At 46.7% G+C, this 25,649-nt stretch overlaps 1 protein-coding gene and 1 pseudogene across 1 annotated transcript; both read left to right on the forward strand.

Moving 5' to 3' along the window:
• Positions 1-477: 477 nt before the first annotated feature.
• Positions 478-3,702, forward strand: LOC141580436 (PRAME family member 17-like; annotated as a pseudogene).
• Positions 3,703-20,165: 16,463 nt separating this feature from the next.
• On the forward strand, positions 20,166-24,183 carry LOC141580371 (PRAME family member 20-like). Its single transcript, XM_074381475.1, has 3 exons — positions 20,166-20,474; positions 21,166-21,747; positions 23,622-24,183. The coding sequence occupies exons 1-3, from the start codon at positions 20,188-20,190 to the stop codon at positions 24,181-24,183; spliced, it is 1,431 nt and encodes a 476-aa protein (XP_074237576.1). The 5' UTR covers positions 20,166-20,187.
• The last annotated feature ends 1,466 nt before the right edge of the window (positions 24,184-25,649 follow it).

A 25,649-nucleotide genomic window follows, 5' to 3' on the forward strand; every position in this document is an offset into this window, starting at 1 on the left:
TGCTCTGTTTTCACACATGCTGAAGAAATGACTTTGGCCCTGGGAGAAGTGGGGGTTGCGTGGATTGGCCTGAGAAGCCTGCTTTTTCTTTCTTTCTTTCTTTCTTTCTTTCTTTCTTTCTTTTTTTTTTTTTTGAGACGGAGTTTCCCTTTTGTTACCCAAGCTGGAGTGCAATGGTGCGATCTCAGCTCACCGAAACCTCCGCCTCCTGGGTTCAGGCAATTCTCCTGCCTCAGCCTCCTGAGTAGCTAGGATTACAGGCACGCGCCACCATGCCCAGCTAATTTTCTGTATTTTTAGTAGAGATGGGGTTTCACCATGTTGACCAGGATGGTCTCGATCTCTTGACCTCGTGATCCACCCGCCTCGGCCTCCCAAAGTGCTGGGATTACAGGCGTGAGCCACTGCGCCCGGCCCAGAAGCTTGCTTTTTCAAAGCTGGACTGCCCTCTAGAGTTTTCCGTGCAGATTTATCAGAATGAGGCTGCAGGCCCCACGCAGACTCGTGGAGCTGGCAGTGCAGAGCCTGCTGAGGGACCCGTGCTTGGACACCTCCACTCTGGATAAGCTGCCAGGGGAAGTCTTCCCCCTGATGTTCACGGAGGTCTTCAGCAGCAGGCACTATGAGATTCTACAGGCCATGGTGCGGACCTGGCCCTTCCCCTGCCTCCCTCTGGGGTCCCTGATGAAGACACCTCCTCTGGAGACCTTGCGAGCCGTGCTGGAGGGACTTGATCCAGTGGTGTACGTGAAGCTTCGCCCCAGGTGAGGTGACTAGCTGGCCTGGTGGGAAGGGCCCAGACATCCAGAGAAGGGACAGCTGGCTCGGGAGGAGTGGTGGGGTTGGGGAGCCAGGATGGCTCAGATGGTGCCGGTGATGAGAGGCCTTGGCCACTGCCCAGCTCCTTGGGAGCTCCCACCATGCAGGGTCCACTGAGCAAACAGGAATCTGCCTCCTCCCAGTGGAAGGTTAAGGAACTACAAGTGGATATCAGGAGTAATCAAAGGGAAAAGGGTGGAGAAGTGACAGAAGGGGACAGGAACAGCTGATTGACATCTTGAATGTGGAGTGAAAGCTCAGGTCTTCCCCGGGAGCAAAGATGGAGCTCCCGTTTCTAAAGACCCATCCCCATCAGTGCTGGGGCCTTGCCTGCATTCTAAGCCTTTCCCCTATTTTACCCACAGGAGGTGGAAACTTCAAGTACTGGATTTGGGGAATGTGAATGAGAATTTCTGGACCACGTGGTCTGGATCCAGGGCCCTGTCGTGCTACCCAGAGGCCACGAGTAAGAGGCAGACAGTGGAGGACCATCCAAGGACGGGAGGGCGAAGGCTGTTGTGGATGTTCATACATGAGCCCTCAAAGGTGTTCATAGACGTCGGCCTCAAGGAAGCTACCCTGGATGAGTGGCTGAGCTACGTCTGCCACTGGATTCACTGCAGAAGACGTTTAGTACAGCTCTGTTGTCATAAGGTGCAGAATTACCCAATGCCCGCTTCACATTTCAGAAGATTAGTGGAAATGGTATACCCAGACAGTATCCAGGAGTCGGAAGTCCAGAGAAAGCCCTCGCTGAATAGACCACCAGGAAGGTTTGCCCCTTACCTGAGCCAGTTAAGCGAGCTTCACAGAGTCTTGGTAGCCTTCGGTTATGATCATGAGTTATCCGTGTGTGCCCAACAGCAGTTCATTCCTGACTTGGAAACTCCGTCCCTCAGCCTGGACCGCCCTGAGAGTTTTTTTTATGAGAATTGCCAATTATATCAATGAACACCAGGACCACCTGCACAGGTGAGAAAGGATGGTGAGCTTTCTCCGCATACTATACCACTGCCTTTTTCTTTTTTACAGTAAACACCAGTGGGCATCTACTATGTGCCAGTCACTAGTGGTGTCACAGGTAATGGGGAACTAGAATGTCAATGCATTATGCTCCTCAGTGCTCTGTATCCTGAAGGGAGTAACACAAGACCACTCAAATAAGGGCAGAGGAATGGCCTGCGGTAGATGCTACAGAGAGACGTGTAGGCAGCTGGTTAGTCGAGCTCAGATCTGGTAGGGTGCAATTGTGAATTCCTTGTTAGGAAGTTTGTTTAAAGTTAATATGATGGGCCAGGCGTGGTGGCTCATGCATGTAATCCAAGTACTTTGGGAGGCCGAGGCGGGTGGATCATGAGGTCAAGAGATCAGGACCATCCTGGCCAACATGGGGAAACCCCATCTCCGCTGAAATACAAACATTAGCTGAGCGTGGTGGCATGTGCCTGTAGTCCCAGCTGCTTGGAAGGCTGAGGCAGAAGAATTGCTTGAACCCGGGAGGCAGAGATTGCAGTGAACCGAGATTGCGCCACTGCACTCCAGCCTGGCGCTTGGTGACAGAGCGAGACTCTGTCTCAAAAAAGAAACAAATAAAAACCATAAAGTTAACATGATGAAAACTTACTCATCATGCAGAGGAGAGTATACAAGAAGGAAGTAGCATCAAACCTGTGCGTTTCACAGTAGAAGCTCTGTCCTCACAGCTTAGTAAATGCCGATAATCCTGTCCCTAATTCACTGTCTGTAAAAGATTGTTTTAAACTCCGGGAAAGGTAATTGACTTGGGACATGCATGCTTCTGGAACAGGGTGAGGAGTAGGCATGGGAATGGTGCAAAGTGATAGGTGGTTTGCAGACGCAGGCATGTCGGAACGTCTGCAGGCAAGAAGCCACAGCTGATGTCCCCAGACCTTGCTCAGTTGAGTTCTTTGTGCACATCTCCCACTAGATGAGGTTGTCTGCTGAAAGATGAAGTAAAGAGGCTTTAGAGATGTTGTGGCCTTGAACCAATCACACCAGCGAGGATGAAAAGATGGAGCCTAAAATGGGACTGCCTCTGAATGATCTGAGTCTTTTTCTTTTGAGACAAAAGTTTCGCTCTTGTTGCCCAGGCTGGATTGCAATGGTGCAATCTTGGCTCACTGCAACCTCTGCCTCCTCGATTCAAGCTATTCTCCCATCTCAGCCTCCCGAGTAGCAGGGATTACAGGTGCACACCACCACACCCGGCTAATTTTGTGTTTTTAGTAGAGATGGGGTTTCTCCATGTTGGTCAGGCTGGTCTCAAACTCCCGCCCTCAGGTGATCTGCCTGCCTCAGCCTCCCAAAGTGCTAGGATTACAGGTGCAAGCCACTGTGCCCGGCAATGATCTGAGTCTTCATCACGCAGCACCTTGAATGCTGACCATCATCTGATAATGGGAACAAACTTGTATTTGGGTGACCAGAAATGTGGACCAGCAATCTCGAGCCCCTGGGAGCCCTGCTAGAGAAAGCTGCTGCTAACTAGTCTTGAGAGCCTCCTCTTACATGACTGTGGGATTCAGGACTCGCAACTCAGGGTCATCCTGTCTGCCCTGAGCCGCTGCTCCCGGCTCACCACTTCCTAGTTTTACGGAAATGAGGCCTGTGAAGGCTCTGAAAGGCCTGCTGTGTCACACAGGCGGGCTGAGCGAGGCAGGCCAGGAGACGCACCCTGCCCCTCTGAAGAGTCTTGACAGCAGGGGTCATGTCAGTTGGGAGATCCTCACCCTGATTTCAGCTGAGCTGACGTGTGTCCTCAGAGAAGTAAGGCGGCCCAAGAGGGTCTTCTTTGGTCTTGACCCCTGCCCTTCCTGTGGTGCATGGCCATCTGAGAAACTGGAGTTCCATCCTTGCTCGTAGCGAAGGCCTGGTTAAGGGGGTTGGATACTCGCCCTTACGGACACTTGGCCCCTAAAATCAAGGACGTGGGTGCTTTTTTTTTTTTTTTTTTTTTGACTCAGGGTCTCCCTCTATCACTCAGGCCGAAGTGCAGTGGCAGAATCTCAGCTCACTGCAACCTTCGCCTCCTGGGTTTAAGTGATCCTCCTGCCTCAGCCTCCTGAGTAGCTGGTGTTATGGATGTGCGCCACCACACCCGGTCAATTGTTTTTTTTTTTTTTTTTTTTTTTGGTAGAAACAGGGTTTCATGAGCTTGGCAAGGCTGGCCTCTTTGAGGTCACTCCTGACCTCAAGTGATCTGCCCACCTCGGCCTTCCACAGTGCGGGGTTTACAGGCATGGGCAGCCAACCCGGTCAGGTGCATCTTAAAGGAAGACAGAGCTGTGTGTTTCAGGCAGGTGCTCACTGTCAGTGGATAAAGCAACAGTGACTCAGCAGGGAGCAGTACTGGGTGACTTGGCGTACATGAGGCCTTCAGGGACCTCTGTCCTAGAGTTAGAAATAGAACCTGAAGTTATAGAGTGATGGCATGAGTTAATCCCTGCAAGGGTGGTTATTAAAAAGATGTCTTAGCCATTTATACATCAGAAATCTCTAGTTACTGATGAGAGGTACTAAGTTGTGACTGAGGTTCAGCTGTAGGAAGTCAAGGCATCCAGAGTGAAATTTGATCATTTTGATTAATTCCCACCCCTCCTCCACTTCTCATCTAGTTCTTCCTTAATTCTCCCGTGCCTGTTCACTAAGTTCATCCACAAAAGATGCACACTTGGGGCCTGGAACATTCTGTGTGGGCAGTGATGGTGAGCAACTGAAGTCTACTCTCTTTTCAGGATCCCTTGCCGCGCCTCAGGTACTGAGACTCAGCTGACCCCAAATGGGCAGATCTAGAGGAATCTGTTCCTGATCACTGGCCCTGCCAGGGAACGGCTTCACTGCACAAGGGGCTGCCCCCTGACCTTGAAGGGAATGGCCATAGTGCGTATTGCAGGAGCCTCGTGACATCACCACCCCATGCCTGTCCTCATGATGGCTAGTGGGTTTTACTGAATTAAAGCACTTGGGTCCAATTTCCCTTTTGGAAAAATGCATACAGCATATTCTAAGTATTTCTAGCCCACATTAATAGAAAAATACATCTTTTGGAAAACTAATTCGTATCAATGAGATATCTGCTCATAAATAACATCTCCCTTCTCTTATCAAGAAACACCACTTAGAATGGTGTGAGATGGTATCTCAATGTTGTTTTGATTCACATGTCTCTAATGACCAGTGATGATGAGCTTTTTTCATACGTTTGTTAGCTGTATAACTGTCGTATTTTTGAGAAGTGTCTATTCATATCGTTTGCCCACTTTTTGGAGGGGTTTGTTTTTTCCTGTAAATTTGTTTTAAGTTCTTTATAGATTCTGGATATTAGCCCTTTATCAGATGGGTAGATTTCGAAAATTTTTTCCCATTCTGTCAGTTGTCGGTTCACTCTAATGTTAGTTTCTTTTGTCGTACAGAGCTCTTTAGTACAATTAGATCCCATTTGTCTATTTTGGCTTTTGTTGCCATTGCTTTTGGTGTTTGAGTCATGAAGTCCTTGCCCATGCCTATGTCCTGAATGGTATTGCCCAGGTTTTCTTCTAGGTTTTTTTTTTATAGTGTTAGATCTGATGTTTAAATCTTTAATCCATCTGGAGTTAATTTTTGCATAAAGTGTATTTAAGGGATCCAGTCTCAGCTCTCTGCATATGGCTAGCCACTTTTCCTAACACCATTTATTAAATAGGAAATCCTTTCCCCATCACTTGTTTTTGTCAGGGCTTTCAAAGATGTGATGGACAGAGCTGTAAACCGTCATTTTCAGCAAGCTGACAAGAACGGAAAACTAAACACTGCATGTTCTCACGCATAAGTGTGAACATGTTCTCACGCATGTTGAGCAATGAGAACACGTGGACACAGGGAGGGGAACATCACTCACAGGTGCCTGTTGTGGGGTTGGGGGATAGGGGTGGGGAAGGGATAGCAGGGGGTGGGGGATAATGGAGGAATAGCATTAGGAGAAATACGTAATGTTGATGAGGGGTTGATGGATGCAACAAACCACCATGGCATGTGTATACCTATGTAACAAACCCGCATGTTCTGCATATGTAGCCTAGAACTTAAAGTATTTAAAAAAAAAGATAGTTATCATGATGCAGCATTCCTTAATATAAAAGTCTTATTACAATATTGTATGTGTTTTTATTTATTTAAAAGCATTATATATTTTTTGTTAAAATATATTTGATGAATTATGTATCAGTGATATTAATTCTCCATTTTTAGATATTAAGAGACCATGCTGAAAGGTTGGGCATGGTGGCTCACACCTGTAATCCAAGCATTTTGGTGGCGAAGGCGGGTGGATCACCAGAGGTCGGGAATTCCAGAACAGCCTGACCAACATGGTGAAACCCCGTCTTTATAAAAGAAAAAAACTTTACACTGAGAAATAACAAAAGAGGAACCTGTCCAGGGTACTGACCTACATGTATGCAGCCCATGTGGGCCAGGAAGTTCTCTGATGCTTCACTCAGGTGAACCTGGGCTGACTGTGGACCTGGTTGATCTCACACTCCTAGTCTCAAGTGTTCCTCCTGTCCTGGCCTCCCAAACTGCTGAAAGTATAGGCATGGACCACCATGCCTAGTCTTAACCATTTTTAAAATTATTATGGATACATAAAATATGCATATTTAAAGGGTACATTTGATATTCTTTTTTTTTTTTTTTTGGAGATGGAGTCCCACTCTATCGCCCAGACTGGAGTGCGATGGCATAATCTCAACTCACTGCAACCTCTGCCTCTTGGGTTCAAGCAATTCTCGTGCCTCAGATTCCTGAATAGCTTGTCCTACAGGTGCGTGCTAACAGGTCTGGCTAATTTTTGTACTTTCAGCAGAGGTGGGGTTTCACCATGTTGGCCAGGCCTGTCTTGAACTGACCTTGTGAACCACCCACCTCAGCCTCCCAAAGCCCTGGGATTACAGGCGTGAGCCACCACACTGGCTTATTATTCCTGCTTTTAAAAGCTGGTCAATTCTTTTGTGTTTATTTCAGAGTTTATATCAGAACAACTCACAGTAATATATACCCCTATTAGAACTTGTCATATAGTCGAAGACAAAGTAGTTAACAATTTTACAAATAGTAGATTGCCTTTGGAGGGATTGATAATTACAAAATATGTAAACACTTCTAGCAGAAGCACATCAAATATGGACACGAGTGAGCAATGTTTGCCCTCAAAGATTTCTTTTTTTCCTTTTTTTAAAAATTTAATTAATTTTTTTTAGAGGTGGGGTTTCACCCTGTTGGCCAGGCTGGTCTTGAATTCTAACCTCATGATCCGCCCACCTCAGCCTCCCAAAGTGCTTGGATTACAGGAGTAAGCCACCACACCCGGCCTTTTTTTTCTTTTTCTTTTTTTTTTTTTTTTAAGAGGTAGAGTCTCACTCTATCACCCAGGCTGGAGTACAATGATGCAATCTTGGTTGACTGCCAACCTCTGTGCCCTGGGCTCAAGCAATCCTCCCCACTCAGCGCCCAGAGTAGCTGGGAGTATAGGTGCATGCCACCTGGTCCAGCTAATTATTTGTAGTTCAGGTAGAGGTGGGACTTCGTCATATTGCACAGACTGGTCTCCAGCTCCTGAGCTCAAGAGATCTACTCACTTTAGCCTCCCAAAATGCTAGGATTACAGGCATGAGCCACCGTGCCTGGCCAAAGGTTGTTGTTAAAGTTAAAGCTTCTACTCATAACATTGAACCTAAATGTCAAGGAAATGCATTAGCAGACTTTTATGTGAACTCAGCTACCACCAGAGTTTTAAGAAATTGGATTAAGTTGTTTCACGTCAAATTATTTATGACAATTTGTGCCATAAACAATACTGTGCACCTGAATTGGAATAACCAAAATAGTATCTGAAAGGATTCACATTTAATCCCGAATGAGGACTCACTGATGGCCTCAATGGCCACCTTATCCTTCCCGAGTTCCTGAAGTTGCCACTATTAAAGGCTCTGTACTCCACAGTCCATCATGTTGTAGAAAAAATTGTTGAATTTGTGAAAACTGGTGTTGGGATGATTGGTTTTTGCTTGTTTGTTTTTAATTGAGATGGAGTCTTGTTCTGTCGCCCAGACTGGAGTGCAGTGGCTCAATCTCAGCTCACTGTAACCTCTGCCTCCTGGGTTCAAGCAATTTTCCTGACTCAGCCTTCTGAGTAGCTGGGATTACTGTTGTACAGAACCATGCCCAGCTAATATTTTTATTTTTAGTAGAGACAGTTTCACCATGTTGGTCAGGCTGGTCTCGAACTCCTTACCTCGTAATCCACCTGCCTCTGCCTCCCAAAGTGCTGGGATTACAGGGGTGAGCCACTGCGCCCGGCCTGGGATGATTGGTGTTAACCTGTACGTTTGGATTATAACCAGTGTCTGGCAAACGAAACTCACAACAGCCAAAAGATTCATAAGCTTTCATGTGGTATATTTCTACTACCTGTTAGAGCATTTGAATATCTGCAGGTGGATTTCCTTCAATTGCCATGCTCAGTGGGATATCAAATTCCTGCAATTGTATGCCTGTTTTCAGGATGTATAGAGGCTTTGCCTTACAGAAAGACTGTTGCAACAGTAGCGAAAAAACTCACTAAAAAATATTTCTCTGGTGGGGCATTCCTAGAGAAATCTCCAGTGATAGGAAAACTCCGTTGGCTGAACAGTTTATCAAAGAGTTAAATAAGATTTTACAAAATCAGCGATATGACCTTATCATTCTTTTTTTTTTTTTTTGAGATGGAGTTTCGCTCTTGTTACCCAGGCTGCAGTGCAATGGCGCGATCTCGGCTCACCGCAACCTCCGCCTCCTGGGTTCAGGCAACTCTCCTGCCTCATCCTGCTGAGTAGCTGGGATTACAGGCACACGCCACCATGCCCAGCTGATTTTTTGTATTTTTAGTAGAGACGGGGTTTCACCATGTCGACCAGGATGGTCTCGAACTCTCGACCTCGTGATCCACACGCCTCGGCCTCCCAAAGTGCTGGGATTACAGGCTTGAGCCACCGTGCCCGGCACAGTGTGATTCTTTTTCAGTGTAACTGGGCCATATTGGTGAGAGATCTTTCCACAACACCTCCCTTCTCTATCAGGGAAGACTAGCGCAGGGTGCTTTGGAATCACACATCATCAGAGGGTGGATAATGATCAAGTGCCTCTAAATGACAAGTGACCTTCCCTGTGTTAAGAACTTTACACAAAGGGCACCCAAGTGAAGGACCCTGCTGAGGATCAGGGCCCGATGTTGGGCAGAAACTTTAGGTAAGAGGCCAGTTTCCCTGCAGGGGAAGCATTCCCACCCAGCTTATGAGACCCCCGTAGATTCAATGACATGATGCACGTTGAAGGCTGGGCATGGGGCCTACCATCTGCTAGCTCAATAAATGCATCTTTTACTTCTTTTCTCTTTTAGCAGAATCCCCAGCATTCTTCATCTTATGTTTTTTGAGATGGAGTTTTGTTCTTGTTGCCCAGGCTAGAGCGCAAAGGCATGATCTCAGCTCACTGCAACCTCCGCCTCCCAGGTTCAAGTGATTCTCCTGCCTCAGCCTCCTGAGCAGCAGGGAGTACAGGTGTGCACACAACACCTGGCTAATTTTTGCATTTTCAGTACAGACAGGGTTTTACCATGTTGGCCAGGCCGGTTTAGAAACCCTGACCTCCTGATCCAACCACCTCAGCCTCCTGAGCAGCTGGGAGTACAGATGTGCACACAACACCCGGCTAATTTTTGTATTTTCAGTACAGACAGGGTTTTATCATGTTGGCCAGGCCGGTTTAGAAACCCTGTCCTCATGATCCAACCACCTCAGCCTCCCAAAGTGCTGGGATTATAGGCGTTAGCCACAATGCCCAAACTAATTGAAATAAGAAAGCTAAAGAAACCTTCTTTCTTTTCATTTTTTTTGAGACAGAGTTTTGCTCTGGGTGCCCAGGCTGGAGTGCAATGGTGTGATCGTGACTCACTGCAACCTCTGCCTCCCAGGTTCAAGCGTTTCTCCTGCCTCAGCCTCCCAAGTAGCTGGGATCACAGGCATGCACCACCACTCCCGGCTACTTTTTTGTACTTTTAGGAGAGACAGGGTTTTTCATGTTGGTCAGGCTGGTCTCAAACTCCCAACCTCAGGTGATCTGCACCTCAGCCTTCCAAAGTGCTGGGATTACAGGCGTGTGCCACCACACCTTGCCTAATCTTTTCTTTTCTCAATAGATGGTATCATAGTATTAGCTTTTATGCACCTAGGACTTGCTCTCAATATGACTCAGTACTGCAAGACCTTGACGCACTAGTTCAAAGAATATTTCCAGTAGGGGAAGGAGGCTTTCAATGATGGTTAGACCTCCATGCCCTAGTGTTGGGAGATTGCATCTTTTAGAAATGACACCAAGGGAAATCTGCCCATGTGCATCATTCACTGGGACCATACCAGGTGACTTAAAATTAAGGACATCCAAGGAAAAACCTTCCCTAGAAGCAGACCCCATCACACAGTAAACAGCTTTTCCCAGACAATGGAACAAGACTCCATTCGATCTTCTTCCCTGGACTGAGACTTGGGTTTATTTTGCATTAACACGAAATGCTCAAACCTATATTTTATTTTGTCAGGTACTTTCAGCACTCAAAGCCAACACTTTCTAAGGTCTCCTGTTCAAAATTTAGCCACTATCACTTACCAAAGCAATTGCTGGCTACAGAGTCATTTAGATGAATGGGAAGGGTCACAACTAATGGTAGGACCTGCTCTCATACACAGTTGGGTAGCAACTGAGGACGCTAACTTCATGATAAGGTTTGTTATCCTTCCTTTGGCAAGTTGGTCAATTTTTTTTTTAATTTTTTTTTTGAGATAGTCTCGCTCTGTGGCCCAGGCTGGAGTATGGTGGCACGATCTTGGCTCACTGCAGCCTTCTGGATTCAAGCAATTCTGCTTCAGCTTCCCAAGTAGCTGGGACTACAGGCACCCGCCACCGTGCCCAGCTAATATTTTGTATTTTTAGTAGATTCAGGATTTCACTGTGTTAGCCAGGATGGTCTCCATCTCCCAATCTCATGATCCATCCGCCTCGGCCTCCCAAAGTGCTGGGATTACAGGCTTGAACCACAGCCCCCGGCCCTAATATTTTCAGTCAAATGACTTGGCACTGAGAAGAAGCTATAGATGTAAATGCGTGGCCTATGACTTTTGTTGATTTCATTACTGATAATTTATCTGTATGCATAGGAAGCATTAGCGTAACTGGGTCTTATCTAGGTAGTGTCCCAGCCTCCCTTATAATCAGACTCTTTGGTCTGACACACATTATGAAGACTGGATGCTCTAGTAGCAATTAGAATGCCAGTAGACATAGAATCAGTACATGACCATGTTACTCTCTGCCATATAATCAGAGAACTTACTGAAATGAGATATAGGTTCATTGGAAATTCTAGAGGCAAATAGAATGCCTCTATAGGTCTACTATACGCAATAAATAATAGTTTTATTTATTGGATGCATCAATACTCAGGGCATGTTTGGAAAGGAACCTATTTATTCTTCAATGGAGATGGCCTGCCAGGATTACTTTATACAATTCATAGAAGTATTTTTTTCTTCCCACCCCAATTCAAACCATTATCATGCAACCTGGTGTCAATGGAAGTCAAGGCTGTTGAGGCAGAAATAAATAAAGCTTCATTGAATGCTAAATGTGAGGATTGACCTGGAAGACACACACCGACAAAGGGGGTGTGTTCCAACGTCTGTCAGAAGTTGGAATGCTTTTGTGAGAAAGGTTAAAAGAAGGGAATGGGACTCCTCATATCAGCTTTCTAAAAATTTTCTTTTGTCTTATTGACCTGGCAAGGGTCCAATAGAGTTTTGTTTCTGTGTTTTTCACTGGAAGGTGCAATAAGGAGGTTACAGTTATTGGCTTTAGATGACAACATAACAGGCTAGAACATTTACTTGCAAGACAGCCAGCAAAACTTCATGATCAGAATCAGATCAGTGTCCTCACTGTCAGAAGGTGAAGGCTTCATCAGTACTTGAAGAGTTTGAGGCTCTTGTGAACTCATGACAGATTCTTTTTTTTTTTAATTTAATTTTTTATTTTATAATTTTTTTTTTTAAAGACGGGGTTTCACCATGTTGGTCAGGCAGGTCTTGAACTCCGGACATCAGGTGATCCACCCACCTTGGCCTCCAAAGTGCTTGGATTATAGACGGGAGCCACCACGCCCGGCTAATCATTCTTTACTTAGGGACAGGATATAAGCCAATCATAAGACCTTCCACAGGCGGTTAATTTGGAAGCCTGCCTAATGTGACCTGTAGGTTTCCACTGGCAAGATGCAGGTACAGATATGACAAAGAATAACCATGACCTTCATATCACCCCCACCTGGTGAGTAATTGGATCCTTTTGACCTTTTCTCTACATAAAACCAGGTCACTCATCTTGTGTAGCAACAAAATATATAGTCTACTTAATGAAGAAAGAGACTCTGTGGAAAAAAAAAAATTATTATGACATAAGCAAAGCAGCTGGGCATGGTGGCACGTGCCTGTAGTCCCAGCTACTTGAGAGGCTGAGGTGGGAGGATCGCTTGAGCCTAGGAGTTCTGGGCTGTAGTATGCTTTGCCCATCGGATGTCCACACTAAGTTTGGCATCAATATGGTGACCTCCTGGGAGTGGGGGACCGCCAGGTTGCCTAAGGAGGGGTGAACTGGCTCAGGTCAAAAACAGAGCAGGCCAAAACTCCCGTGCTGATCAGTAGTGCACGCCTTTGAAGTGCCACTGCACTCTAGCCTGGGCAACATAGAGAGACCCTGTCTCTTAAAAAAAAAAAAAAAGGGGGGGCTGGGCGCGGTGGCTCAAGCCTGTAATCCTAGCACTTTGGGAGGCCGAGGTGGGTGGATGACGAGGTCAAGAGATCAAGACCATCCTGGTCAACATGGTGAAACCCAGTCTCTACTAAAAATACGAAAAATTAGCTGGGCATGGTGGCTTGTGCCTGTAATCCCAGCTACTCAGGAGGCTGAGGCAGGAGAATTGCCTGAACCCAGGAGGCGCAGGTTGCGGTGAGCCAAGATCATGCCATTGCACTCCAGCATGGGTAACAAGAGCGAAACTCCATCTCAAAATAAAAAAGAAAAAGAAAAGAAATGAGCAAAGCAATGGAAATAAATGTGATATTATTCAGGGAGGTAAAGAAAGACAAAGGTTTTGAAAGACAAATAAGGAGGATTACATAAATTGTTTTGAAAGACTCATCCTTGCTCATAAGAATAAAAACCACCAGGCGCAGTGGCTCACACTTGTAATCCCAGCACTTTGGGAGGCCAAGGCAGGCGGATCACCAGGTCAAGAGATCAAGACCATCCTGGCCAACATAGTGGAACCCCGTCTCTACTAAAAATTAAAAAAAAAAAAATGGTCGGATGTGGTGGCTCACGCCTGTAATCCAAGTACTTTGGAGGCCAAGGTGGGCAGATCACCTGAGGTCGGGAGTTCACGACTAGCCTGACCAACATGGTGAAACCCCATCTTAAAAACAAATTAAAAAGTTAAGGTGGGCATGGTGGCGTGCATCTCTAGTCCCAGCTATTCCAGAGGCTGAGGCAGGAGAATCGCTTCAACCCAGGAGGTGGAAGTTGCAGTGAGCCACGATTATGCCACTGTACTCCAGCCTGGTGCCTGACGACAGAGCAAGACTGTCTCAAGAAAAAAAAAAAAAAAAAAAAGAACATAAACCAAGGAGGCATCAGTGCAAGGTTGGATAGATTCCTCCTCCACCCCCTCAATGACCCCAACATGTTTACCAAGTCTTGACTCACTCGCAGAATCCTATTAAAACACCCACCTCAACCCTGCCCAGCCCCCACTCTCACTTCCCTTTGTAATGTTGACATGACTCTATTACAGGACCATCAGGTTCCTAAGCCTGGTGCACAGTAGCACATCAGTATTCTGAGACAGCAGGGTTTGCAGCAGAGAGTTTAATGTTCACAGGATGACTGAATGAGAAGCTGGGAGGAGACCTTCAAATTCATCTCCCAAGGAGTACTGAGGGTTTTCAGGAGATCATGGATAGCAAGGAGCTGGAAATTTGGAGTACTTTGGTGGCAGGGAGAGGTATGAAGTCAACAGGATGTAGAAACTGCATTCTTGGTGAGTTGGTGCCTTACAGGGCCCTGCAAATCAGCTGGCATCAATAGTTTTACTGACATGCAGAACCTGGAAGAATATCTCCAATGAAAAAGTCAATGATTTACAATGTTTAAATTGTCTGCAGTGCAGTTAAGGTGAACTGTAATCTAAGGTCTACATGATTTTGGGATGGTAGGCTGCCATCAACCATGAGGAAGCAGACCAGAGAGCAAACTAACCTCATGATGAATTCGGAATGGGCTGCAAGCTTGGTTTATTTTTGTTTCTCCCCTCCCTTCTCCACTGATTAAATTGATAAGGTTTACAGGTATTGTTTCTTTTTTTTTTTTTTTTTTGAGATGGAGTTACTCTCTTGTTACCCAGGCTGGAGTGTAGTGGCGCGATCTCGGTTCACTGCAACCTCTGCCTCCTGGGTTCAAGCAATTCTCCTGCCTCAGCCTCCTGAGTAGCTGGAATTACAGGCGTGTGCCACCATGCCCAGTTAATTTTTGTATTTTTAGTAGAGACAGGGTTTCACCATGTTGACCAGAATGGTCTGGATCTCTTGACCTCGTGATCCTCCTGTCTCGGCCTCCCAAAGTGCTGGGATTACAGGCTTGAGCCACGGCACCCGGCCTAGGTATTGTTTTAGTTTCTTCCAGAGAAGCCTTAACCTAAGCCCTGAGACCAATCACACCCTCAGTGGCACCTCTCTTCCACCAGAATGAGTGAATAATCTGGTACATTAGGTGATGTAAAACCCACAAGACCATCTGATACATGACAGTTTTATTCTGATTTTGTAGGGATGATGCCTCAGTTTTTATAAACCTTTTTTTTTTTTTTTTTTTTTTTTTTTTTTTCTGATATGGAGTCCTGTCTGTCTCCCAGGCTGGAGTACAGTGGCATGATCTTGGCTCACTGCAACCTCCGCCTCCTGGGTTCAAGCAATTCTGCATCAGCCTCCCAAGTAGCTGGCATTACAGGCACTGCCACAGCTGGCTAATTTTGTATTTTCAGCAGAGATGGGTTTTCTCCATGTTGGTCAGGCTGGTCTAGAACTCCCATCCTCAAGTCATCCACCTACTTTAGCCTCCCAAGGTGCTAGGATTGCAGGTGTGAGCCACTGTGCCTGGCCTATAAAGCTATTTTAACTATGAAATATTTTTATAATTTTCATGTGTTCTCCTGACAACACTACTTTCAGGTTTTCTTTTTCTGTCTAATGTCCAGAACAGATTGAACCCTTCCCTGCCTCACACTCAGAACTATACAGGTCACACATTAGTAAAATTTCATCAGTGTTTGTGGAGTTCATTAATGAATGAATTCTTTTTTTTTTTTTTTTTTTTTTTTTGACAGCATCTCCCTCTATCACCCAAGCTGGAGTGCAATGGCACAATCTCAGCTCACTGCAACCACCTCTGCCTCCTGGGTTCAAGAGATTTTCCCATCTCAGCCTCCAGAGTAGCTGGAATACAGACATTTTTGTATTTTTAGAGACGGGGTTTCACCATGTTGGCTAGGCTGGTCTTGGGCTCCTGACCTCAGGTGAGCCACCCTGGCTGGCCTTGAATGAATGAATTCACTTCCACCTGATCCCTAACACTTTCAATTTCTTGATTCAGGAAATGAATATGAATATCTGATACTAATAGATTTCTGATTCAATCAATTAATCTTCAGAGAGCCAAAATCCCAATCAGGATTAATTGGGTGGAGATTCAGAAACCCAATCAGATATCAGTTTTTGATTGGAAGCTAGCAGTGGATACTTGGAGGGGAGGGGATGGGAGTGGTGATTACAAAGGTCAATAAAAGCTTCAAAAGACCCACGGGAGAGACCATAAGTCTTCGAACCTGGAGTTACTGCTTGTGTCTTGAGGTCTGAGCACGCTGCAAACTGAGTCCAGATCTGGTAAGTCACTAATCTCTGTAAGGACCCTCCTGTACGGCCCCTTCCACTTGATCTATAGTAAGCCCGTCTAGAATGGGGAGAATTCAGCCTAAGATGGCACAGAGTTATATCTTGTCATTTTTTGTTTTTGTTTTTGTTTTTGTTTTTTTTTACTTTTTTTCATATGAACAGTATGAAAAACAGCTTTGATTTCTTCCTCTAAATGGAGTTTTAAAGCCTGGTCAAAAGGGTGAAACCCCATCTTTACTAAAAATATAAAAATTAGCCAGGCATGGTGGTAGTCACCTGTAATTCCAGCTACTAGGGAGGCTGAAGCAGAATTATTTGAACCCAGAAGACAAAGGTGGCAGTGAGCCGACACGATGCCACTGTACTCCAGCCGGGGCCACAGACTGAGCATCCGTCTCAAAAAAAAAAAAAAATGCAGTTTTGTCTTTATTTCAAATTTTTGATTTGTGCTATGGTTTATGTCATCTCAAAATTCTTACAGGGTAGGCTCAGGCCTCACACCCGTAATCCTAGCACTTTGGGAGGCCGGGGCAAGCAGATCACCTGAGGTTGGGTGTTCTAGACCAGCCTGGTCAACAGGGCAAAACCCCGTCTCTACTAAAAAATAATAATAATAATATATAATTTGCCAGGCCTGGTGGCACATGCCTGTAATCCCAGCTACTCGGGAAGCTGAGGAAGAGGAGTCACTTGAACCTGGGAGGCAGAGGTTGTGTGAGCCGAGATCTTGCCATTGCACTCCAGCCTGAGCAACAAGAGCAAAACTCCACGTCAAAAAGAAAAAAAAGCTGGGCATAGTGGCTCATGCCTGTAATTTCAGCACTTTGGGAGGCTGAGGCCAGCCTGACCAACTTGGCAAAATCTTGTCTTTACTAGAAATACAAAAAGTAGCTGGGCACAGTGGTGGGTGCCTGTTATCCCTACTCAAGAGGTCGAGGCAAGAGAATCCCTTGAACCTGGGAGGCATAGGTTGCAGTGACCCGAGATCCTGTCATTGCACTCTAGCCTGGGGGACCAAAAAAAAAAAAAAATTCTTGGTGGGAGCAGAAACTCATGCTTATAACCCAAAAGTTTGCGAGGCCAAGGTGGGAGGATCATTTCAGCCTAGGGATTCAATACCAATCTGGGCAACATGGCAAACCCCCATCTCTACAAAATATTTTTTGGGGGGTTGAGGGGTTAGAGTCTCACTCTGTTGCCCAGGCTGGATCACAGTGGTATGATCTCGGCTCACTGGAAGTGAGACTGCAGTCTCACTCTGCCTCCCAGGCTCCAGCTATTCTCTTGCCTCAATCTCCCGAGTAGCTGGGATTACAGCCACCTGCCACATTACTCAGCTAATTTTTGTGTTTTTAGTAGAGGTGGAGTTTCACCATGTTGACCAGGCTGGTCTCGAACTCCTGACCTCAAGTTATCCACCCGTCTTGGCCTCCTAAAATGCTGGGATTATAGCCATGAGCCACCGGTGCCCAGCCTCTACAAAAAGCTTCTTTAAAATATTAGTCATGATGGCAGGCATCTGTAGTCCCAGCTGTTGGGGTGGCTCACATGGGAGAATCCCTTGAGCCTGGAAAATTGAGGTTGCAGTGAGCCGTGCTCACAGCACTGCTGTACTCTAGCCTGGGCAATACAATGAGATCCTGTCCAAAAACAACCCCACCAAAAAAATCTTAACCAAACAGTTAAGAAAATCCAAGCAATTGAAATCAGTAGGCCAATCCCAACCCCCACAAAAAGGGGGAGAAAGAGAGTTTAGAAGCCTCTACATGCCAACATCCCATTTAGACGGTTTAATCCGGCAGTTGTGTTTTGTTAGAAAAACAGTGTTAAAGATTTCCAATAATTCCCACAGTGGCCATAAATTATCCTGGGTGTAATTTTACCATCAGTTTAAAAATGGCCACATGAGAATGACCATGAAATCTGAATGGTCTTCTGTCAGAAAGAGGTTAAACCCCTCCCTATCTCACAGTTAGGACTATGAAGGTCACATATTAATAAAACTCCATGTTTGTGGAGCAAATCAGTGAATGAGTCCTAGACTTTCACCCTATCCCTAATTCTTTCACTTTAATGAATGAAAATCTAATTTGTTCAGTTAATCTGTAAGAAAGCCAACAATTCAATCAGGATTAACTGGGGTTGGAAAAACTTAAGGAATCTAATCAAATATTTTCTTTTTCCTTTTTTTTGAGATGGAGTTTCACTGTATCACCCAGGCTGGAGCACAGTGGCTCCATCTTGGCTCACTGCAACCTCCACCTCCCGGGTTCAAGCGATTCTCCTGCCTCAGCCTCCAGAGTAGCTGGGATTACAGGCATGTACCACTACACCTGGCTAAGTTTTTGTATTTTTAATAGAGATGTGGTTTATCCATGTTGGCCAGGCCTTGAACTCCCAACCTCAGGTGATCCACCCACCTTTGCCTCCCAAAGTGCTGGGATTACAGGCATAAGCCACTCATGCCAGGCCTTCAATTTTTTTTTTTTTTTTTTTTTTTTTTTGAGACCAGTTTTGCTCTTGTCTCCAGGCTAAAGTGCAATGGCATGATTGGCTCAATACAACCCCCTCCTCCTGATTCTTCCTCCTCAGCCTCTCCAATAGCTGGGATTAAAGGTGCTACCCACCACATACAGCTAAATTGTGTCTTTTTAGTGGAGATGAGGTTTCGTCATTTTGGCCAGGGTTTTCGCCACCACTGTTCATGGAGGCCTTGAACTCTTGACCTCAGATGATCCACCCAGCTCAGCCTCCCAACAAGCTGGGATTGTGGGCGTGAGACACCATTCCCAACCCCATTCTATTCCTTAATAATATGTTTAGAGCAGTCTAGGTTCAGTGGCTCATGCCTGTTTCTCCAGATGAAAGGATCTGGGCTTTGAATTTTCCTCTAAATGCAGTTTTGTCTTTATTCCAAAAATGTTGATTTGTGCCTTGGTTTCTGTCATTTCAAAATTCAGAAGTTTTTTCTTTTTTCTTGAGACAGGATCTCGCTCTGTTGCCCAGGCTGGAGTGCAACGGCATGATCTCGGCTCACTGATACCTCTGACTCTCTGGTTTAAGTGATTCTCCTACCTCATCCTCCCAAGTAGCTTGGACTACAGGCGCCTGCCACCATGCCACGCTAACTTTTTTTTTTTTTTTTTGGTATTTTTAGTAGAGATGAGGTTTCATTGTGTTGGCCAGGCTGATCTTGAACTCCTGACCTCATGATCCACCTGCCTCAGCCTCCCAAAGTGTCGGGATTACAAGTGTGAGTCACTGTGCCTATCCAAAGTGAGTCATTTTTAACATGTCTAAGAGATGTGTACTGGAAACATCTCTGTCTTGCAAATGATCCATAATACTGTCACATAGCTTTAAAAATTTCTCACTGAAATTTTAAATAATGAGGCCAGGCGTGGAGGCTCAGGCCTATAATCCCAGAATTTTGGGAGGCGTATGTGAGTGAATTGCTTGAGTCTAGGTGTTCAAGACCGGCGTGGAAAACATAGCGAAACCCGCTGTCTTTACAGGAGGTCAAAAAATCAAAGATTAGCTGGGAGTGTTGATGCAGGACTGTGGTCCTAGCTACTTGGGAGACTGAGGTGGAAGAATCCTTAGAGCCTGGGAGGTCACGACTGCACTGAGCTGAGATGGCACCACTGTACTCCAGCCACTCCAGCCCGGGTGACAGAGCAAGACCCTATCAGAAAAAAAAAAAAAAAGAAAGAAAAGAAAAGAAAGGAAGACAGAGGGAGGAAAACAGGAAAAGAAGAAAGTGAGAGAGAAAGGGAAAGACAAATAGAGAAGTAAGCTTAACTACTACAAAGAAAACAAATAGAAAAACCCATTGTAGGAGTGACCAGTGAATGTTCCCAACCATCTTATTTGTAGGAACTGTGAATGTCGGCATGCAGGGCTTGGGATATAACATTCTCATTGTTTTAGAACCCTGAGTAATTAGAAATTTCCCCCAACGGTGGGAGGGGTTAGGCTTCAGGCTCCCCCATACTCACTACTCGGTGGATGGAACACTGGCTGGAAAGGAAGGGCTAGTGGTGCTCCTGCCTCCTCGCTGCTTGAGAAAAGCTGGTGCTAATGCCAGCAGAGACAGAACGCTAGCTTTGTGGCCACTGAGCACAGAGTCGAATTGAAGAAAACGAAGAAAAACTCTTTCACCATTGCCAGAGCACTGACTTTGGCCCTAGGAGAGGATGAGATTGCATGGGCTTGGTCTGAGAGTGATGCTCTTTCTCTGGATTTGTCCTCTGGAAGTTTTCCTTGCAGGTTGGTGAAGATGAGCATCTGGACTCCACCCAGACTCCTGGAGCTGGTGGGACGGAAGCTGCTGAGGGACCAGGCCTTGGCCGTCTGCACCCTGGAGGAGCTGCCCACGGAACTTTTCCCCCCGCTGTTCATGGAGGCCTTCAGCAGGAGACACTGTGAGGCCCTGAAGGCGATGGTGCAGGCCTGGCCCTTCCCCCGCCTCCCTCTGGGGTCCCTGATGAAGACGCCTTGCCTGGAGACCTTCCAAGCTGTGCTCCATGGACTTGATGCACTGCTGACCCAGGGGGTTCGTCTCAGGTGAGGTGGCCCAGATGGGCAGGTAGGGAGGGCTCAGGTGTCCAGAGAAGGAAGAGCTAGGTTGTGAGGACTGGGAAGGCCCAATGGGGAGCCCACAGGCTTCTGATGGTGCTGATGAGAAAGCTCAGTGTGGCCTTGGCGATTGCCCAGCTCCTCAGGGAAAGGACTGCTCATCACACAGGGTCCGTGGAGGTCACAGGAACCTCTCTCTTAGTGGCAATGAAGGGCACCACTAAAAGTGGGAACTGAGCAGGGCACGGACGCTCATACCTGTAATCTCAGCATTTGGGAGGCTGAGGAGGGTGGATCACCTGTGGTCAGGAGTTTGAAACCAGCCTGGCCAACATGGTGAAATTCTGACTCTACTAAAAATACAAATATTAGCTGGGCATAGTGGTGAGTACCTGTCATCCCAGGTGCTCGGGAGGTTGAGGCAGGAGAATCACATGAACCCAGGAGGTGGAAGTTGCCGTGAGCTGAAATCTCACCACTGCACTCCAGCCTGGGCGACGGAGGGAGACCTATTCTCAGAATAAAGAGAAAGTGGAATTGAACAGGCTCCAAGGGGACAGCAAGGTGGAGAAAAGTCAGGGAAAGAAAAAAGCAGGAAGGGGCGCAGCTGGCGTGCAGGATGTGAAGGTGACGTTCAGCAGTGACCGCTTACATTCTCAGCCTCTCTATCTTCCCACAGAAGAAGGAAACTTCAAGTCCTGGATTTACGGGATGTCAGTGAGAACTTCTGGATGGTGTGGTCTGAGGCCATGGCCAGCGGGTACTTACCAGATGCCACGAGGAAGAGAAAACCAGCTCAGGACTGTTCAGTGATGAGAGGACAGCAGCGCTTGACTGTGTTCGTAGACCTTTGCCTCAAGAAGAGGACTCTGGATGAATGCCTCACCTGCCTCTTTCTGTGGGTCAAGCAGAGGGAAGGTTTACTACACCTGTGCTGTAAGAAGCTGAAAGTCTTGGGAACGCCCCTCCACAAAGTCCAAAGCATCCTGAATATGGTGAACCCAGAGTGTATCCAGGAGGTGGAAGTGAATTGCAGGTGGCGACTGCCCGACCTGGCAGAGTTTACCCCATACCTGGGCCAGATGAGGAATCTTCACAAGCTCGCTCTCTCCCACGTCGACGTCCCTTGCTACTTTTCCCCAGAGCAGAAGGAGGAGTTTGTTACCCAGTTCACCTCTCAGTTCCTCAAGCTGCACCACCTCCAAAAGCTGTATATGAACTGTGTTTCTTTCCTCGAAGGCCATCTGGCCCAGCTGCTCAGGTGAGGAAGGATGGTGAGCTTTCTCTGCAGACCGCAGCAGAGCCTTTCCAGGTCACAGTAAATGCTAGTGGGCATCTACTGTGACCGCCTATGAGGAGGTGACGGTGAAGGGGACACTAGAATGTCCATGCATTCCCCTGTGGGCGGCTCTGTCTTGAAATGGGTATCACACAACCATTCCAATAAAGGCAGAGGGATCAGTGGGGGTAGATGCTATGGAGAGGCTGCCATGCTAGGAAGCTGGCTACTGAAGGGTTCAGCTCTAGGGAGGCTCTGTTTGTGAATTCCTCCTGAGGACGCGCGTCTAAGTTAAGATGATGAGAAATAGGTCAGGCATGGTGGCTCATGCCTGTAATCCTAGCACTTTGAGAGCCTGAGGAAAGAGGATAACTCGAGCTCAGAAGTTTTAGAGCAGTCTGGGTAACACAGCAAGACTTCTGACTAAAAATAGGAATTAATAAAAATAAAAACAAACAAGATAAATTTTTTTATTTTGAAATGAAATTTCACTTGATTGCCCAGGGGGAGTGCAGTGGCGTGATCTCGGCTTACTGCAACCCGTACCTCCCGGGTTCAAGTGATTCTCCTGCCTCAGTCTCCTGAGCACCTGGGATTACAGGTGTGGGCCACCACACCAGGCTAATTTTTGTATTTTTAGTAGAGACTAGGCTTCACCATATTGGCCAGGCTGGTCTCAAACTCCTGAGCTCACATGATCCCCCTGCTTCAGCCTCCCAAAGTGCTGGGATTACAGGCGTGAGCCACCATGCCAGGCCAAACGAGATTAGTTTTAAAAAGATGTTGGGAAGTGGGGGAGTGAAGTGGGCACTGAAGAGGGGAATGCTCATCAAACCTGCACGTTTCAGAATAATACAAGCTCTGTGCTCAACAGCTTGGGGAACACAAATGATCTCATCTCTCTTTTTTTTTTTTTTTCCTTTTATTTTAAGGTGGGGTTTCACTATGATGGCCAGGCTGGTCTGGAACTCCTGACCTCAGGTGATCCACCCACCTCAGTCTCCCAAAGTGCTAGGATTACCTCATCTCTAATTCCCGGTCACAATAGATTGTTTTGAGCTCCAGGTGAATTAATTACCTAGGAAACAGAAGGTCAGAGAGTAGGCACAAGGACTGGTGAAAGTGATAAATGGTTTGCTGATTAGACAGGTGTGTCAGGGACCCCTGCAGCCTGGGCACCCCAGCTGATGTTGCAGAATCCCGCCTGGGTTTGTCCGTAAGCCTGTGTCCCCTCTGGGCTCCCGTGGCCCAGAGATGTGTTTTTATCCCTGACGGATGAGTAAAGGGAGCTTCAGGGATTCTGTGAACTTGATCCATTCCTATAAATGATGGTGAAAAGACTCAGGAGGAAATGAAATTTTTCTTTGTTTTTCTTTTCTTTTTTTTTTTAGACACAGTCTCACTCTGTTACAAAGGCTGGAGTGTAGCAGCATAATCTCTGCTTACTGCAACCTCCACTTCCTGGGTTCTTGTGATTCTCCTGCCTCAACCTCCCAAGTAGCTGAAATTACAGGCCCCTGCCACCACGCCTGGCTGATTTTTGCATTTTTAGTAGCGATGTGGTTTCACCATGTTGGCCAGGCTGGTCTCGAACTCCTGACCTCAAGTGATCCACCCATCTCAGCCTCCCAAAGTGCTCGGATTACAGGTGTGAGTTACTGCATCAGGCCTAAGATGGACTTGACTTCAGTGGCAAAGTTCTTCATCACGCAGCATCCTAAATGTTGACTATCAGACAATCGGAATGACCTTGGGCTTGGGCAAAATGGTCTTCGTCCATCACCTTGAAGTCATCCCCCACCACCCTTCACTCACCCCTATGATTCCCCAGAACTAACTTCTTGCTCTCTCCCCAGCTGCCTGAAGACCCCGTTAAAGACCCTCGCAATAACGAACTGTGTGCTTTCGGAATCGGACTTGAGGCATCTGTCCCAGTCCCCCAGCATCAGTCAACTAACGACCCTGGACCTGAGTGGCATCAGCCTGGCCAATCTGAGTCTTGTGCCTCTCCAACTTCTGCTAGAAAAAGTGGCAGCCACCCTGGAGTACCTGGACTTAGATGACTGTGGGATCGAAGACTCCCAAGTCAATGCCATCCTGCCTGCCTTAAGCCGCTGCTTTGAGCTCACCACCTTCAGCTTTTGTGGAAATCCCATCTCCATGGCCACCCTGGAGAACCTGCTGTCCCACACAATCAGACTGAACAACTTACGCCTGGAGCTGTATCCCGCCCCACGGGAGAGTTATGATGCTTCTGGTGCTCTCTGCCGGTGGAGGTTTGCCCAACTGGGGGCTGAGCTGATGGGGAGAGTGAAGGACTTGAGACAGACCAAGAGGGTCTTGCTCTGTACCGCCTGCTGCCCTGACTGTGGCCACAGGGCATTTTATAACCCGGAGGTAAATCAATGCAGCTGTTGAATATCTGCCTGTTTGCGTGGATGTATCAAATGCTTTCTTTTGGACACTTGGAAACTAAAACGTAGGTCTTAGGCACATCCTCCAGGGAGCACAGAACCCATCGTTGCAGACACGGCTCTGAAAGTGGAAAAGGAAAAGTGATGAACCAGGGGCTGGACTTGGGGAAAACACTGACATGGATTGGATGAGACTTCGGGGATCTGTATCCTATAGAGTCAAAAACGGGAATCTGAGTGTCTAGAGTGGAATTCAGGCTTGCAAATGCCTGAGGGAGTTACCCTTGCATGGAATGTTGCCAAGAAACAGAAATAAAGGGAAACTGAGTGGAAGCTGTCTGGTGCCCTTATTATCAAGTAACCTGCTTTCCAGTTGAAGCCTCAGGAATCTTCAGTTATTGATGAAAAAAAACCAAAAGGCACTGAGTCTTGCAATCAGTAAGATTCAGCTCCAGCAAATCGAGGCATTTAAATGAAATTTGGTTACTGTAATCAGTTTCCTCCCATTCTTGTTTGTTTGTTTTGAGACAGTTTCCCTTTTGTTGCCCCGGCTCACTGCAACCTCCACCTCCTGGGTTTAGGGTATTCTGCTGCCTCAGCCTCCCAAGTAGCTGGGATTACAGGCATGCACCACCACGCCCAGCTAATTTTTGGATTTGTAGTAGAGACAGGGTTTCACTATGTTGGTCAGGCTGGTCTTAAACTCCTGACCTCAGGTGATCCACCCACGTGGGCCTCCCAAAGTGCTGAGATTATAGGCATGAGCTACCATGCCTGGTTCTTTTATTTTTTTTTTTAAATTTTTTATTTTATATTTTTATTTTTTTGAGACGGAGTTTCGCTCTTGTTACCCAGGCTGGAGTGCAATGGTGCGGTCTCGGCTTATGTCAACCTTTGCCTCCTGAGTTCAAGCGGTTCTCCTGCCTCAGTCTCCTGAGTAGCTGGGATTACAGGCAGGCACCACTACACACGCCTAATTTTTGTATTTTTTTTTTTTTTTTTTTTTTTTTTTTTTAGTAGAGATGTGGTTTTGCTATGTTGGCCAGGCTGGTCTCAAACTCCTGATCTCAGGTGATCCACCTGCCTTGGCCTCCCAGAGTGCTGAGGTTACAGGCGTGCACCTGTAAAATAGGTGAGAGGCCATTGCTCCCAGCTGTTTTTAAATGGACATAATGGTGAGATAGCCATGTGGTTGGGGGGTCCCCGGAGAATCTCCCACCAGCCTGGAGAATCTCCCACTAGCCTGGAGAATCTCCCACCAGCCTGCACACTGTGGGAACGCGCAGTGGGGTGGAGCTTCGGGAGTAGCGCTCTCAGCAGCGGGGAGGAGTCTGGCATTGAGGAGAGTTCCTGTTCCGTCTTTTTCCTTTTCATGCAGTATAATCCTGCTTTACTCACCCTTCAAACCGTCTGCAAGCCTGAATTTTTGTGGCCATGGGACGAACAAGGACCCAGTCTTTAGCCGAACTA

This window comes from Saimiri boliviensis, chromosome 11 (genome assembly GCF_048565385.1).
Source record: "Saimiri boliviensis isolate mSaiBol1 chromosome 11, mSaiBol1.pri, whole genome shotgun sequence".
Lineage (NCBI taxonomy): Eukaryota > Metazoa > Chordata > Mammalia > Primates > Cebidae > Saimiri > Saimiri boliviensis.

Coding starts and splice junctions, on each gene's coding strand:
- LOC141580371 (XM_074381475.1), top strand. CDS start 20,188: ATGAGCATCTGGACTCCACCCAGACTCCTGGAGCTGGTGGGACGGAAG. Junction 20,475..21,165: donor ACCCAGGGGGTTCGTCTCAG/GTGAGGTGGCCC, acceptor ATCTTCCCACAG/AAGAAGGAAACTTCAAGTCC. Junction 21,748..23,621: donor CATCTGGCCCAGCTGCTCAG/GTGAGGAAGGAT, acceptor CTCTCTCCCCAG/CTGCCTGAAGACCCCGTTAA.